Genomic DNA, 15,036 nt, shown 5'->3' with positions numbered 1-15,036 from the left:
GGTTTTAATAAACATCTATTTGATTATCGTGTAATAATCTCTCTCAGGAGCATGCCTTTCCCTCATGTTTAAATAATCTTATAATCAGTGTGAAAGCCCTGGCGGCCCTCAGGCTCTGCCTGCACAGCCAGAGGTCAGAAGCTCCCCTCAGCGGCCTTTCCCACAGAAGCCCTCATCAGTAATCCTGCTGATCGATTCTCATTCAGACCATCACATCCTCCCTGATGGTTGCATCTTTGAGTAGAGTTCTCCCCTTGCCCCTGTTCCCCCTGCCATCAACAGGAGCCTTCAAAATCTCCATGTCCGTTTTCAGGACCACGCTCTTTGGCCTGACATCCCAAGCATGGCATCCCTTAGCCATCCTCTCTCCCTCACGCTCTGAGCTCCTGCCCATTTCTACCTACCAAGCCTCCATGTTGCCCTTTCCAGGTTTCATACATTCCTTCCCTGTCTCTGGAATTTATTCCTCCTTTCCTAACTAGAGCTTTGCTCACTTGATCACCAGTAGCTCAGCTGAGGTAGAATCTCACCTGGAAAGCCTTTCCTGAGGCTTGTAGCCAGTGTGAAGATCACCCCCACACACCCCCATCACCACATACAGAAAGCTGGGGAAGACTTTATGCCCTTGAGTTAACATTTGGGGGCACACTTGGTTAAACGTGCACGCAGCCTTCTTCACCACTAGATCATAAGTCCCCTAAAGGCTGTGCAGCGTCTTCCTCTAACCTTTGGAGTCCTACCGTGTATCCCCTCCGAGCTTCTCATTATGTGTTTGTTGAAGATTTGAATGAATAAATTGTCAGATTTCTAGTAACAGCTTTGGGGTTACTTTAATTGTTGAAAAGGAAGCTTCCGCCACAGCAGATGCATCTATTCCATAACAGATGAAGCCTCCCATCGTGCACACGGTCAAATTAGCATTTGCTCTTCTCCGCTTCTGCAAAGAGGCATAAGCCCATCTCTGACCCCGATTGTATGCATTTTGTATATACACAAGATTTATAACCATGATGATATTCTTGGCTATTTAAAATCTCATAATGACCCATTTCGTTTTCCACTGGTTATCATGTACAGTTATAAGAATTATAAAACACATTCTCACTCTCAATATTAACAGTTCACATCACCATGGGATAGTTCCTCCCCCCCACCCCCCCCACCCCCTGTTTTGTTTTGGTGCCTGGAAGGACTTAGGGGAAGATATGGGGTGCCAGGGATCAAACCCAAGTCAGACTCACACAGACAAGTACCCCACCTGCTGTACTACTTTCCAGTCCCTTTGGATGACCAAAAGCAAAATAACTGGATATACTGAGAAATAGGTTCAGTGACTATAGCTACAAACTATGTGAAAGGAAAACTCATTTTTTTCATTGCTTTATACCTCTAGGTGCCAACACTTGCATTAAAATCCAGGTTTAAAAGGAGACTTTATGTCTGCCCATAATCTGTTCTCATATAGTTTGCCCAGGAGAGATTAGATATTTTCAGTTAAAATTGATCCAGCTTCACCAGACTTGTAGTTGAACTGCAAAGACTAAAGTTACAAATCTCTAAAAACTCCTGAAGGACTTGTTCTACACATAGCATGCACATTTTAAAAGTAGAGAACATCTAAAAAATATCTATATATAGTTTTTGAGTTTCAAGGAATCATATCTACAATTTCAAGAACAGAATGTTAAATATAATTTGAATTTAACAGCTAAGTATTATTTTTGTATCACAAAAATGCTTTTTTCATTCCAAAATATTTCTGAGGTAGTTTTATCATTGTAAATAAGTTTAATTTCAAGAAAGTATAATAACAAAACAAATTATTTAAATGTAAAATTAAGTTACCAATAGTTAAGTTCAAATATCACATTTCCTGATTCTTGGATTTATTTCCAGATCATCAACTTATCCATTTTAATTGATATATATAGGGGAAAAGGTTAATTCTTGGCTAATCTGAAATTGATCATACTTAGTGATATTTTAAAAAATTTTACCTAGAAAATAAACTCATGTTCCCCTCTGGACATAAAGGAGTCCTAATAAATCTATTTCAGATAGTATCCATATTTTAAGTAAAAAGCATCAGGAATTAAAGAAATACATGGGCAAGATATTTCTCCATAATAGTAAGAGTAATTTCATAATAGCACTTTCACCTCACAGTAACAAGTTATATAGATTATACAACAAAACCTACTAAACAAATTTCATCCAGATTTTGTTATGTTCCATAGTGAATTTGACAGCTTATCAAGAACATGAAGCATTAATTAGAGCATTTCAAAACATATGCTATGCTCAATGCATTTTCTATGTGTTAAATTTTAGGCAATAAAATTCCAATGCATACTTATAGATGCTATTGAAAATAATTCCCCTTTTCCAATAATAAAGAAGTATCGATGGGGCTGGAGCAATAGCACAGCGGGTAGGGCATTTGCCTTGCACGCGGCCAACCCGGGTTCGATTCCCAGCACCCTATATGGTCCCCCAAGAACACCGCCAGGAGTAATTTCTGAATGTAAAGCCAGGAGTAACCCCTGTGCATCCCTGGGTGTGAACCAAAAAGAAAAAAAAAACTTATCTAATGCTAATGAATTGAGTAAATATTTTACATTCAGACAAACTTTTAAAAATTGAATTTAAATATCCCTAACCAGAATAATAAAGGCTTCATAATTTAGATATCTTCTTTCCTCCCTCTCGTTTGCCACTCCCTTTTCCTTCTACCTCACCTTTCCTTCCCTTTAATCCCTTTTCTTTCTTCCTTTACACTTATTTTCTTGTGTAATAGCCAATATTGTAGCCAGTAGGATTACAGAAAATTCTTTAAACTACAAACATAACATTTTCTTTCCCCATTCTCACTGTAGTTTGCATTCAGTTGCAACTCCAAAGAGGATGTAAACAATATCTTTAGAAAATATGAGTTTCATAGGAAAAAATAAACCACTCTCCACAAAATCCACTGTGTATTATTATTTTTTTCTCCCACAGAATATTCTGGAGCTCTTCCTAATCTCCCTACTTCATATGCTGCTTTACTAAGAATTAAGAAGAGTTCATCTTCATCGCTCTTTGGTACAAAGACCCGGCCAAGATACAGCAATCCATCACTAGGAACACTGAGTGTTTCTTCACCTAGCTGGCGAGGGACAGCTCAGCATGATTATTCCCCCATCAATCTTTATCATTCCACAGATGCCTTCAAACAAGATGGTGAGTGTCAAAGGAAAATTGTATCCATTGAAGTTAAAAAGGCAAGAAAGACTATTCCAGAAGATTATGGTCAAGGTCAAGACTATTTCAAGTAGGGCAGAGAGTTGAACTCAAAGTGGGATCATGGGATCATTCTTAGGTTGGACAAAAGTGACAGTTATTAGGGAGGGTTGGGATATTGAGATTATTACATCTGTATTTAAAATTTGGTGTTTTAATTTTTTTATTTTTTGCTTTGTTGGGTCACACCCAGCAATGCTCAGGGATTCCTTCTGGCTTTGCACTCAGGAGTCACTCCTGGTGGAGGATTGAACCCTGGTCAGCCGCGTGCAAGGCAAATGCCCTCCCTTCTGTACTATCACTCCAGCCCCCCAAAATTGGTGTTTTTATAAGATAGCCTCATGCTTTCCTATTACAATTGGGAATTGGAAGTACTTTCTTGATTGTGCTTCAAAGAAATGATTCCCAGATCTTTGAGATATTCTTGGATGATAAAGCTGCAAGAAACTAAGTGAAGATTTACATCTCAGAAGGGCAGAGTGTGAACTTGCAGTTAGAGCTTCCTAAAGTAAATACTCTATCCTAAAGGAGGTTAGTGGGCTATAGCCAGGGAGAAACATCTAAAGTTTAATCAAGCTAAAAGAAACATTAAATCCGTTTAGGTTATGTCTTCTCTTCCAAACATCTTTAAAGATTTTAAGACATTTTTATTATATTGATATACATTTTGATTCATGATTAAGATTAAATAAACTCATAAACTTAAATATGTGGAGGCCAGAGAGATGTACAGAGCAGCTAGGGCACTCGTCTTGTTCTCATCTGACCTGGGTTTGATCCCTGGCATCCCATATGGTCTTCTCAACATCACCAGAATTCCTGAGTATAGAGCCAGCAGTAACCTCTGAGTATAACTGGGTATAGCCCAAACACAAAAACAAAACTTAATTATGTAAAAGTTTTCTCAAAGAACAGCTTTCAGTCACATGCCTAGTTCTTTCTTAACATTACTTAATCTTAGCCTCATTTCATTTATAATTGATAAAGAACTAAACATGCAGGAATTAATTCTATAAGAAGTGAACTTTTTGGAAGACTCTAGAACTGTCAGGGTAGGTTGGGATGACAAACACAAGCAAACCCATTCCTCATGATTACATTTGTTGCTGCCATGCAGAGCACCATCATCTCATAGTTCTGGCATTTCATTATTTTAATATGGAACTAATTTTCTGAATGTTTTCTTTTCAGAATACTTATACTTGGTATAAGCTTTTTAAAAAATTATAACTTTATCAGCAGAGAAAATATTGAGGTAATTAGAAGACAAGTCACTGGAAAAAATTATTTACAAAAGATGCATCTGATGGAGGTTGGTTGTCTAAAGACTCTAAAACTCAAAGCCACGGACTCTAACAAAACCTGTTAGATGGGATGTAAGGCTGGCAAATCAAAATATGAGAAGGTACTACATCATATGCCACTGGGGAGTGCATCGTTGAGATTCTTGTAGTTACCTAGTAGAACAGCTAAGTTCTGCAACACTGACAGCATCAAATTTTGGTGAAAATGTCAAATAAGAAAAACTCTTAATTGCTGGTTGGAATGCATAATGGCACAGAAGCACTGGAAAGCTTCTTGGTAGATTCATATAAAATTAAATATTCTTTTTTCCATATAATCTAATCATTATACTCCGTACTATTTATTCAAAGGAATGTAAAGTTTACATACAATAACTTGAACAAGGATGTTCATAACATCTTAATTTATATTGTCAAATCTTACAAAAAATGAAGATGTTCTTCAGTAAGTAAAATATGGAAACATTAATAATAAGTAGGTAGGGAAGTGTGCTCCTAAGACATAAAACACATGGCAGAAACTTTTGTGCATATCACTAACTGGAAGAATACGAAACAAACACTGATGAATTCCACCTGTGTGACATTTTGGGAAAGATAAAAATCTGTGAAAATAACAAAAATATTAGTGGTCAGTTGAGGTTGAGAGTTGGAAAAAGATGAGTAAGAAGAATATAGCAAATATTTAGGTAAGTGGAAGAATGAATGAAAATAAGAGTTACATGTATATTTGTCCAAATCCATGAGATACATCTCTTAGCTGAGAGAGAGCCCTGGGGTAAACTCTAGACCTTGGTAAATTAGTCTGTGTTGATTCATTGTCATACAGATTGTAAAACAGACATGTCTGGTGGTTTGGATGAGTGATTTTGTAATAGAAGGGGCATCACCTGTGGAGGGACGGGGCATGTATGAACAAAATCTCTGCTCCTTCCTCTCAATTTTGTTGTAATGAGAAAACTTCTCAAAAGTCTCTTTTAAAAATTCTCTTTATATTAACTCTCTATCAGAAATGTGTGGTGGCTGTGTTTGTCACATGTTGCCATTGTAAGGCGTGTCAGTAACGTGACCTAGATTAGGTACCAGGGTGGTAGGAACTTCTGGCACTAGGCTCCAGTTTGTGTTATCCTTTGTTCTTGTTTCAAGTATTAGTTAACTTAGGTCTCATTGATAAATCATAGGGAGAAAATATGAATTAAAGCATGTTAAATTGATTAAAAAGTATTGAAAATGGAGGAAGACTTGACCAATTCAATGTATCTGCTGAAAATGCCAAAAAGTTTGCAAAGGTTGATCCCATTTGAGGTAGTTTGTCACTGTCACTGTCATCCCGTTGCTCATCGATTTATTCAAGCAGGCACCAGTAACGTCTCTCATTGTGAGACTTATTGTTACTATTTTTGGTATATCGAATACGCCCCAGGTAGTAAGAAGAAAAAAAGTACTCGGGTCAGTGTTGTATTTCCCAGTGTTTAGAACGTTAAAATTAAACAATTATTTAATTTTAACTCAGATATTTCTGATTCTAAGATAATAGATATTTCTCTGGTGGGTCCTCATTTAGAATTTAACACTTAATGTAATAACCAGTGACCTGAGTACTTTTTTTACTGTAGACATAACAAATTTTGTCTATGTCATGAAAGACAGAGAAAAAAAAAACCAAAAAAGTTATCAAAAACAAAGAAGCAGTTATCCAAAATTGTGCATACTAGCTTTTAATATTTACACAGACCACTTGGACCCTTATGAAAGTAGGTCCCCCTTCAGAAGATGAGGACCAGGCCAAATGATCTGCCTCAGGGAATCCCATTCTGCTAATCTCTGGGCCATTCTTTGCATAGCAGAGCTCTGGATGGGAACCTATTTGATTTAATTTATCTGCTGATCAGTTTAATTTATATTTAGAGTATAGTGAAGAGTAGATAGTCTGAGTATTTTCAAGTCATCTTTCAGAACTATTGTTTTTGCATCTGAGCATTTGATAGATCTTGGCTAGATGTGACTTTGAGTTTGTTCTCTTTGACATGGATCTGACATATGGCTTTTGTCAGGTAATTCCCTTTAGCCTTAATAGAGAGTAAAGCTAGGGTTGACATGCTCTTGTGAAAAATGAGAGAGCTAACAGAGCTTGAATAGAAAGTGATCCCACTTCAGCTCAGAGTTAAGCACAAAAGTACCCTATGTAGAGCTAAGGTTTTTCTAAGAAATGTAAAATTCCAGTTTGCAGAACAATTTGGAATGCATTTTCTCTTCTGTAAATACATTCTAGAGAAACTCTCACATAATTTCTCAAATATGAAAGCATGTTCACTGAAATATATGTTTAATAGCAAAAACTTGCAGAACACTTAGATGTTAATTAGAAGGAAAATTAATAGATAAATTGTAGCTTTTAATTCATTGAAAATTTAAAACTATGAAAGAAAAGAAACAAAATCAATATACTTCAAAGTATGAGCCTAATGAAAAAGGAAATTCATAGAAAATAAGACATAATTTATGTGAAGAAATAAACTTAAAATAATATGTACTTTGGGGAATGCATATATGTGTATAATATTTTTGAAATGAATTTGAGACAGAAAGCTGACCATAGTGCTTATCTCTGAAGACAAAATAAGAATGAGGACAAAGGAGAAGGAAGATAGATGACTTGAACTGTGTGATATTTTATTTCTTACAAAATAATATAAAACTAATATGATCATCTCAGTAGTAAGTAGTGTATCAAATGTCTCACAGTGACTCCTAGAATTTACAGTGTAATTCCTTCTCTTTTCTTCTAACTAAATTTAGAAGCCTGCTTCTGGTGAGTAGATTTTGGCCAAATTAATGAAATAAGACTTTCAATATTGGGATATAAAGAATATGACTTTCTTTCATCTGACTTCCATTGCAAGGAAGAATTATTAATTAGGACCTGACTAAGCAAATCTTGACTGACATGAGGGATTGGCTGCCTAGAAAGAATGCTATCTATTGATAAAACTAAAATTAAAACAGATAAAAATAGATACTATCCTCTTCCCTAAAGTTTAAAAGATTCCAAATTAATGTTAATTAATATTATATGTGGGCTGAAGTGATAGCACAGCGGGTAGGGCATTTGCCCTGCATGCAGCCAACTCGGGTTCGATTCCTTCCTCCCTCTCAGAGAGCTGGCAAGCTACCGAGAGTATCCTAACAAGAACGGCAGAGCCTGGGAAGCTCCCCATGGCATATTTGATATGCCCAAAATAGTAACAAGTCTCACAATGGAGACGTTACTGGTGCCTGCTTGAGTAAATCAGTGAAGAATGGGACAACAGTGCTACAGTGCTACTATTATATGTACAACATAGGACTGGAGCAATAGCACAGTGGGTAGGGCATTTGCCTTGCACGTGGCCAACCTGGGTTCGATTCTTCCATCCCTCTCGGAGAGACGGGCAAGCTACTGAGAGTATCTTGCCCGCATGACAGAGCCTGGCAAGCTACCCATGGCATATTCGATATGCCAAAAACAGTAACAACAAGCCTCACAACGGAGATGTTACTGGTGCCCGCTTGAGCAAATCAATGAACAATGGGACTACAGTGCTACAGTGCTACAATACAATGTATGTCACTACCCAAGAAACACAAAGATACTATTTGAGACAAATAATGCTCTTTAATTATTAGGAATCTTTAGTTTTATACTGACAGTTTACACTTGTCTAACTTTTCTAAAGAAACTTAATTTACATGTTGAAATTCAACTTAAAGTTAAAGGAGGGTTGAGATACCTTAAGAATTCCTTTGAGAGGGTCACATGGTATGGAAAGTATCTCACTATAATTATGAATGTCATCACAAAATGCAATTTCTAATTAAGCATTTCAAAAATTCTAGAAATGATCTTATAAAATGTGCTATACTCATTAAAAAGAATTTCTTTTCATTGTATTAGACACAATAGGATGACATTTTTCCTTAGATCTTAATTTTAATAAGCTTAGGTCAGATAACATGAATCAGCTAATAAGGCCATAGTGACAGCTAACTAGCGTGTGGTGAAATTTAGGGTCTTGTTTGAGAAAAGGGAACACAGAAGTAGTTGTTTACAAGGGATTTCTGTCTGAAAGGCATGTTTATGATCCAGGAGACATGATAGTATCTGGTCATGAGCCAAGAAACAATCGAAAACATAATGACACAACAAGAAGTCACATTGTGGTAGAGGACCTCTGCAGAAGTCTCAGATCAGGTGATCTCTGAAGCACCTGGGCAGGAAGAAAGTGGGTCTCTGGCTTGCTTATCAATAAATGTCAAAAATTTCATTAGAAGTTCAAGAAAACCAGATGCCAACTTAAAGCCAGAGAACTTTGTCAGAGAAATCAGCATCTCTACAAACAATAGAATGTACCAGGGCGGGGCTGGAGCAATAGCACAGCGGGTAGGGCATTTGCCTTGCACGCGGCCGACCCGGGTTCGATTCCCAGCATCCCATATGGTCCCCTGAGCACCGCCAGGGGTAATTCCTGAGTGCAGAGCCAGGAGTAACCCCTGTGCATAGTCGGGTGTGATCCAAAAAGCAAAAAAAAAAAAAAAAAAAAGAATGTACCAGGGGCTGGAGCGATAGCACAGTGTGTAGGGCGTTTATCTTGCATGTGGCCGACCTGGGTTCAAGTCCGAGCACATGGTGCCCTGAGCACTGCCAGGAGTAATTCCTGAGTGCAGAGCTAGGTGTAACCCCTGAGCATCGCCGGGTTTGACCCAAAAAGAAAAGAATAAAAAAGAATGCACCAGTGCTGTAGGAAGATCCACTGGGAGAAAGAAATCTGGGCCTAGAGTGAGTGCGGTTCCCAGGGAAATGCTGCCCTCCTGGTGAGGCAGCTGCAGAGGACTGCTGTGAGCCCAACTGAGGGATAGCCAGCGTTGCTTGGGGAAAGCGACTCTGGGACTCATTCCCTGGCTCACCTCCTTATTTTTGTTTACTGCTCTAATCTGATGACTGGAAGAGGTGTGGCATCTCCTCTGGAGGTTTAGGGCTAGCTTTGTTTATCTCATGGACTTGTGAAGTTTGCTACTGCAATGTACAGCAGAAACCAGGAATGCTAACAGGCCTAGACTTGTAATGTTTGAAATCATATGGCGTTAAATATCCTCTCACAGGATCTCAGCAGTGAAAATTCTCTGTAATATCCTCAGACAAGAATCTTACTCTATTATTTGGCATACAAGATATTTTGACATATCATAAGTCAATGCCAAAAGCTGTGCAAATTGCAGTGAGATTATATTTAGTTTTAACAAGCCATGCTCACCATTTAGAAAGGCACATCCCTCAACACCAGTTACACTCATGACATTTGAGTCACTGAAACTATAGTTAGAGAAGTTTGACCTTTAGCTGCTACATTCCTGGGTAGTTTGGGAACAAAAACAAACTTTTGATTACCTCCTTATTTCCCACTGAATTTTTTTATAACCTTTATATTGAATTAAGTACTATTTGATATAAATGTTCCCTTTAAGTTATTCTAAAATATTTTATCAGAAGAATGTGAAACCATCATCTTAATCATGAATCTGTAGCTTATTTCCTCCAATTCTTTGTTGATTTTCAGGAGTTTTTGAGTCATAGTAGATGATAGATGAAGTTTCTGAGTAAGACTCTATGACTAAAAAAAAAGAAAGAACAACATGTATATAATGTGCTTTCATGACTTCCAAGGATAATTTAAACACTTGCAGTTAAATTATTCTACTCTTTGCTCACCGGAGCACCTAGTTCTTACCACACCTAGCCTTGCAACAACAATCTGATCTCACAACATACCCTGTTTTACTGCATATATCTAGGGGAAAGTCATCCAGAAAAATCCAGGAATTACCTTTCTCACATGTATACCTAACACATTTTAGGTTTGTTGCTGCAGACTCTTGGGGGAAACATGCCTCTTCAGAGACCAGCCTTTCCAGAGAGGGAACATGTCCCCTCAGTGACCCCAGCCCTCTCAGGGGAGGAACATGTCCCCTCAGTGACCAACCTTTCCCAGAGAGGGAACATGCAGCCTCAGAGACCAGCCTTCCCAAAGGGGGAACATGTCCCCTCAGAGACCAGCCTTCCCAGAGCAGGAACTTACCCCTTAGTGACCAGCCTTCCCAGAGGGGAAACATGTCCCCTCAGAGGCCAGTCTTTCCAGAGGGGGAACTTGCCCCCTTAGTGACCAACCTTCCCAGATGGGGAACATGTCCCTTCAGAGACCAGCCTTATCCAGAGAGGAAACATATCCCCTCAGAGACCAGCCTTCCCAGAGGGGGAACATGTCCCCTCAGAGGCCAGTCTTTCCAGAGGGGGAACTTGCACCCTTAGTGACCAGCCTTCCCAGAGAGGGAACATGTCCCCTTAGTGACCAGCCTTTCCCAGAGGGCTGAGCCCAAACTTTCTATGCAGCTGCCCTCTAGCTAAGGCCAACATTCTTACACCCACTATCAATTCAAATGCAGAAACTAAATACACGGAAGGGTATGAAACTATTTTTCAGGCCATGTGGCTTTCTGGGGAGAGCAGAAGTTGGTGTGAAATGACTTGAGCACTGTGAGAGGAGAAACACTTCTTGTTTTCCGTGGGTGCGGTGAGGCGAGTTCCCCTGTGGTGTGGGCCAGGTGCTGTGCGGTAAATGTGAGTCGGGGATGCCCACTCCCTCCCCGGACTGACAGCCACTTCCCCGAGTTGAGGCAATAGCGCTGAGGGGCGCTGAGAGGAGCACAAGGACAGGCCGGCACCAGCCTCCGAACCACAGGATCCCACAGCCCTCCTTTACCTGAGCACCACCCCTGCAGGGCTGAAGGGCCAGGGGAAAGGGGCCAGCGACAGTGGAGCTGGGAAGGTAACATAGAAGGAGAAAGTTAGCCAGGACAACGCCGTGAAGAAGCACTTTGCGAATTCACTGCTTCTCTCCTTTACTATAACAAAAAACGGCGAGAATGGAAATGTTTGCTGAGTCTGAGCCGAAAGCCAGAACTGCCAGGTGCAGCCCGTGCCAGTCTGCCCCGGTGCCAGCCTGCCCCGGTGCCAGCCTACCCCGCTGCCACCGTGCCAGGGCTCAAGGGCAGTGCCACAGGGAGCAGGGCTCTCGAGGGGCGTGACCATGGGGCGGGGCTGCAGGGCTGCGGGGCGGGGCAGCCTGGTCTGTGGGTCTGTGTTTGGTGGGGCCCTGGCATGCCCCGCCCAGGCCCCGCCCAGGTGCTGGCACTTGCACTTCGTGGGAGCGAGCGTAGCTCGTGGCCCAATCTGTACCCTGACCCCGTGACCTTGCCTCGTAGTGGTTCAGGGTCAGCCCATTGTTCTGTCCACCTGCTTCTTCCAGCCTTCCCCGGGCCGCTGTGCTCCCCCTGCTTGCTCACATTATGTGAACCGTTCTTGGGTGTAGATGTGGGGGCCACACCGGGGGCTCGGGACGCTGGTCACCTTCTGCGGAGCCCGAGTGACCGGCAAATCAGACGACCCCTGATTCTGTCCATCCCGCCGGCCGCTGTCTGCGCAGCCGTTCTCTGTTTCTGAACGTGCTTTCCGATGTGGGCTTCAGAGCCGGCAGGCGGCAGTGACCTGAGCAGGAGTGACCCAAGCAGGGTGACCGAGAGACCGGGCAGCAGTGACTGAGTGACCCGAGCTGCAGAGACCTAGCAACCGGGCAGCAGTAAGCCGGGCAGCAGTGACCGAGTGACCGGGCAGCAGTGACTACGCTTCTCTCGGGGTGCCCAGCCTGACATTAGGCTCTGTCATTTCATGGCCATCAGCCACTTGGACTTCGGTGTCAGTGTCAAGGCCAGCTTTTCCCTCCCCTTGGCAGCTGGAGTGTGGCCTCACTGCACACTTGTGGGTGTGCCCCCATCCGGCCCCCCAGAGGCCGAGTTGGACACTTTTGGAGATTCTGGACACGGTGTGTCCAGCCCTGAGGCTCCCAGTTGTACACGGTGCTTTGTCCCAGCTCCTGCAGCCCTTCTCGGTGGAACAGCCACAGGTCCTGTGTGCAGAGTTTGACAGGCTTCGCTCCTTTCAAACAATTCAGCTTGGTTGAATGTTCGTTATCTCTGCTTTGAATTGTCTCAGTGCAAAGACGTGTTAGTGTCCACTGCAAGTCTTTGAGATACATGCTTTCCCATTACATTACCCATATTTCACTGTATCACTGTCATCCCATTGTTTGTTGATTTACTCGAGCAGGCACAAGTAATGTCTCTGTTCCTCTCAGCCCTGAGATCTTAGCAGCCTTTCCTTCCTCCTATTTCCCAACGATTGGAGGCTCTTTCAGGGTCAGGGAAATGAGACCTATCAGTACTGTTTTTGGCATATCGAATATGCCACCAGTAGCTTGCCAGGCTCTGCCCGTGTGGGCGGGATACTCTCGGTCTCTTGCTGGGCTCTCTGAGATATATATATTACTCTATGATTTGGTAATGACAGTTATGACAGTCCCAGTCCCAGTCATTGCCCATATTTTTAAAAAAAACACTTCTTAATAAGTTACCAAAACAAAACAATAATGTTCCTATAGTTCATGGAGAAAAAGGGCTTGGCCTGTCAGTGTGCTGGGTGATCACAGGGGACAAACAAGCACTCTGAATATGAAGATAATGGGGGAAAACCCCATTTTGGTATCTTGGGAAACTTTAGAATGTGTTCCTTTTGGTCCTTACAGAAAGTGTGGACTACGGGCCAGTGTTTGTGCAAGAACCAGATGATATCATATTCCCGACTGACTCAGATGAGAAGAAAGTAGCCCTGAATTGTGAAGTTCGTGGTAATCCAGCTCCAAATTACAGGTAGAAATCCAATATTAATCATTTTTCTTTAGTCTTAAAAATTCCATTCAAGGAGATTCTGACACTCCCAGGGAGTATTACAATATCTGAAGTAATTTTTGCTCTTGTCTTCTGATTCTTCCTAAGATGGCTCCGAAATGGAACAGAAATAGACTTGGAAAGTGATTATCGCTACAGTTTGATAGACGGGAGCTTCATTATAAGCAATCCAAGTGAAGCAAAGGATTCTGGGAATTACCAGTGTCTGGCAGCTAACACTTTTGGAAGTATTCTTAGTAGAGAAGCCATTCTTCAGTTTGCCTGTGAGTAAAGTCTTGCTTTTTCCAGAAATATGTGCAATGTGTATGTGTGTATGACATTCAAGTTTAGATAAGAAAACACTTAAGAGCTCAAATTTAAAAATAATGGTCAAGCTAAGGATCAGAATCACCTGAACAATGTGTTTCTTCCCGAGATATGTTCCCCTATATTCTTGTTCTCGTCAAGGTTCATAGTGAGTGAGAATGTGTTAAACGTTCTTTACATGAAAGTAGATAAGTTTTAGAATTCTAGAACCTTATAAGATCAAATTATAAAACAGATTTATAATTTGGAGTCTTTAAAAAATATCTATATGGGACTGGGCAAAAGGACAGAGGCTTAGCATGCATGCCTCACATTCATGTACCAGGTTTGGTTGCTGGCACTACAGGACCCTCTCAGCTGGATGCCCTACCCCTGGCCTCCAAACATGGTCAGGAGGCCCATGAGGCCCCGAGCCATGTGGACAGTGGTGGGTAGTCCATACACAACAATACCCAAGCAACACCACACTCCTAGACCTTTCTGCTGACTCCCAGACCTCCTGAACACTGGAACACTCCTGAATCACTATTTAATCTTATTCTACCTTCATAGCAGCTATTTGTTATAGAATGTTCTAGATCTAAGATGGCATTCTGAAAATTCTGCTTATAATCAGGTATCCAAAGAAATGTCTCTGAAATGCCAATGTTTCAGTAATCTCAAAGTTTTAAGTAAAAAACAAATCACCTGTAATTATATGTACTGACACTTTTTTTATTTTTTAAATTAATTGAATGTATGGTCTGGAGCAATAACACAGCAGGTAGGGCATTTGCCTTGCATGCAGCAGACCCAGGTTTGATTCTTTGGCCCCTCTCGGAAAGAGCCCGGCAAGCTACCGAGAGTATCTCACCCGCATGGCAGAGCCTAGCAAGCTACCCCTGGTGTATTCGATATGCCAAAAGCAGTAACAACAAGTCTCACAATGGAGATGTTACTGGTGCCTACTCAAGCAAATTGATGAGCAACGGGATGACAGTGACAGTGACAGTGAATTGAATGTCTACATGTATTTCTTAAAACTCTTGAAATTGATGTCCCATATGAAGAGCACTAATACTAAATTGACAATAAGCTACTGATTTTAAAAAAATAGTGTAATCTCTTAGTAATCCTACTTGAATTTAAATTCTGGAGAATTACAAACATTAAAAAACAGAGGAGACAGGAATTTTTGTGTTAATTATTTGTATGCAACAATATTGACTGCATAATTTATTGTGAAATGATTTTAAAATTAAAATTATACTCTCAAGAATGGAGTAATTGATTTTTCTCTAATCCTCAGGTATTGTGTCTAATTAACCAG

The 15,036-nt window shown here is 40.9% G+C and overlaps 1 protein-coding gene across 6 annotated transcripts in view; it reads left to right on the top strand.

Moving 5' to 3' along the window:
* The window catches only part of CNTN5 (contactin 5), an 832,499-nt gene that overhangs the window by 457,775 nt on the left and 359,688 nt on the right, over nucleotides 1-15,036 (top strand). For 5 of the 6 annotated variants that reach the window (XM_055129784.1, XM_055129781.1, XM_055129783.1 and 2 more), the window contains 3 exons: nucleotides 3,001-3,222; nucleotides 13,259-13,382; nucleotides 13,509-13,684. In XM_055129784.1, coding sequence (XP_054985759.1) covers nucleotides 3,001-3,222; nucleotides 13,259-13,382; nucleotides 13,509-13,684 — 522 coding nt within the window. The remainder of the gene's footprint in view (nucleotides 1-3,000; nucleotides 3,223-13,258; nucleotides 13,383-13,508; nucleotides 13,685-15,036) is intronic. The other variant, XM_055129785.1, reaches the window with a different exon arrangement.

Source organism: Sorex araneus, chromosome 3 (assembly GCF_027595985.1).
Source record: "Sorex araneus isolate mSorAra2 chromosome 3, mSorAra2.pri, whole genome shotgun sequence".
Taxonomy (NCBI): Eukaryota; Metazoa; Chordata; class Mammalia; order Eulipotyphla; family Soricidae; genus Sorex; species Sorex araneus.
Note: the sequence above shows the minus strand (reverse complement) of the source record. Positions and strands in the feature narration are given on the sequence as shown.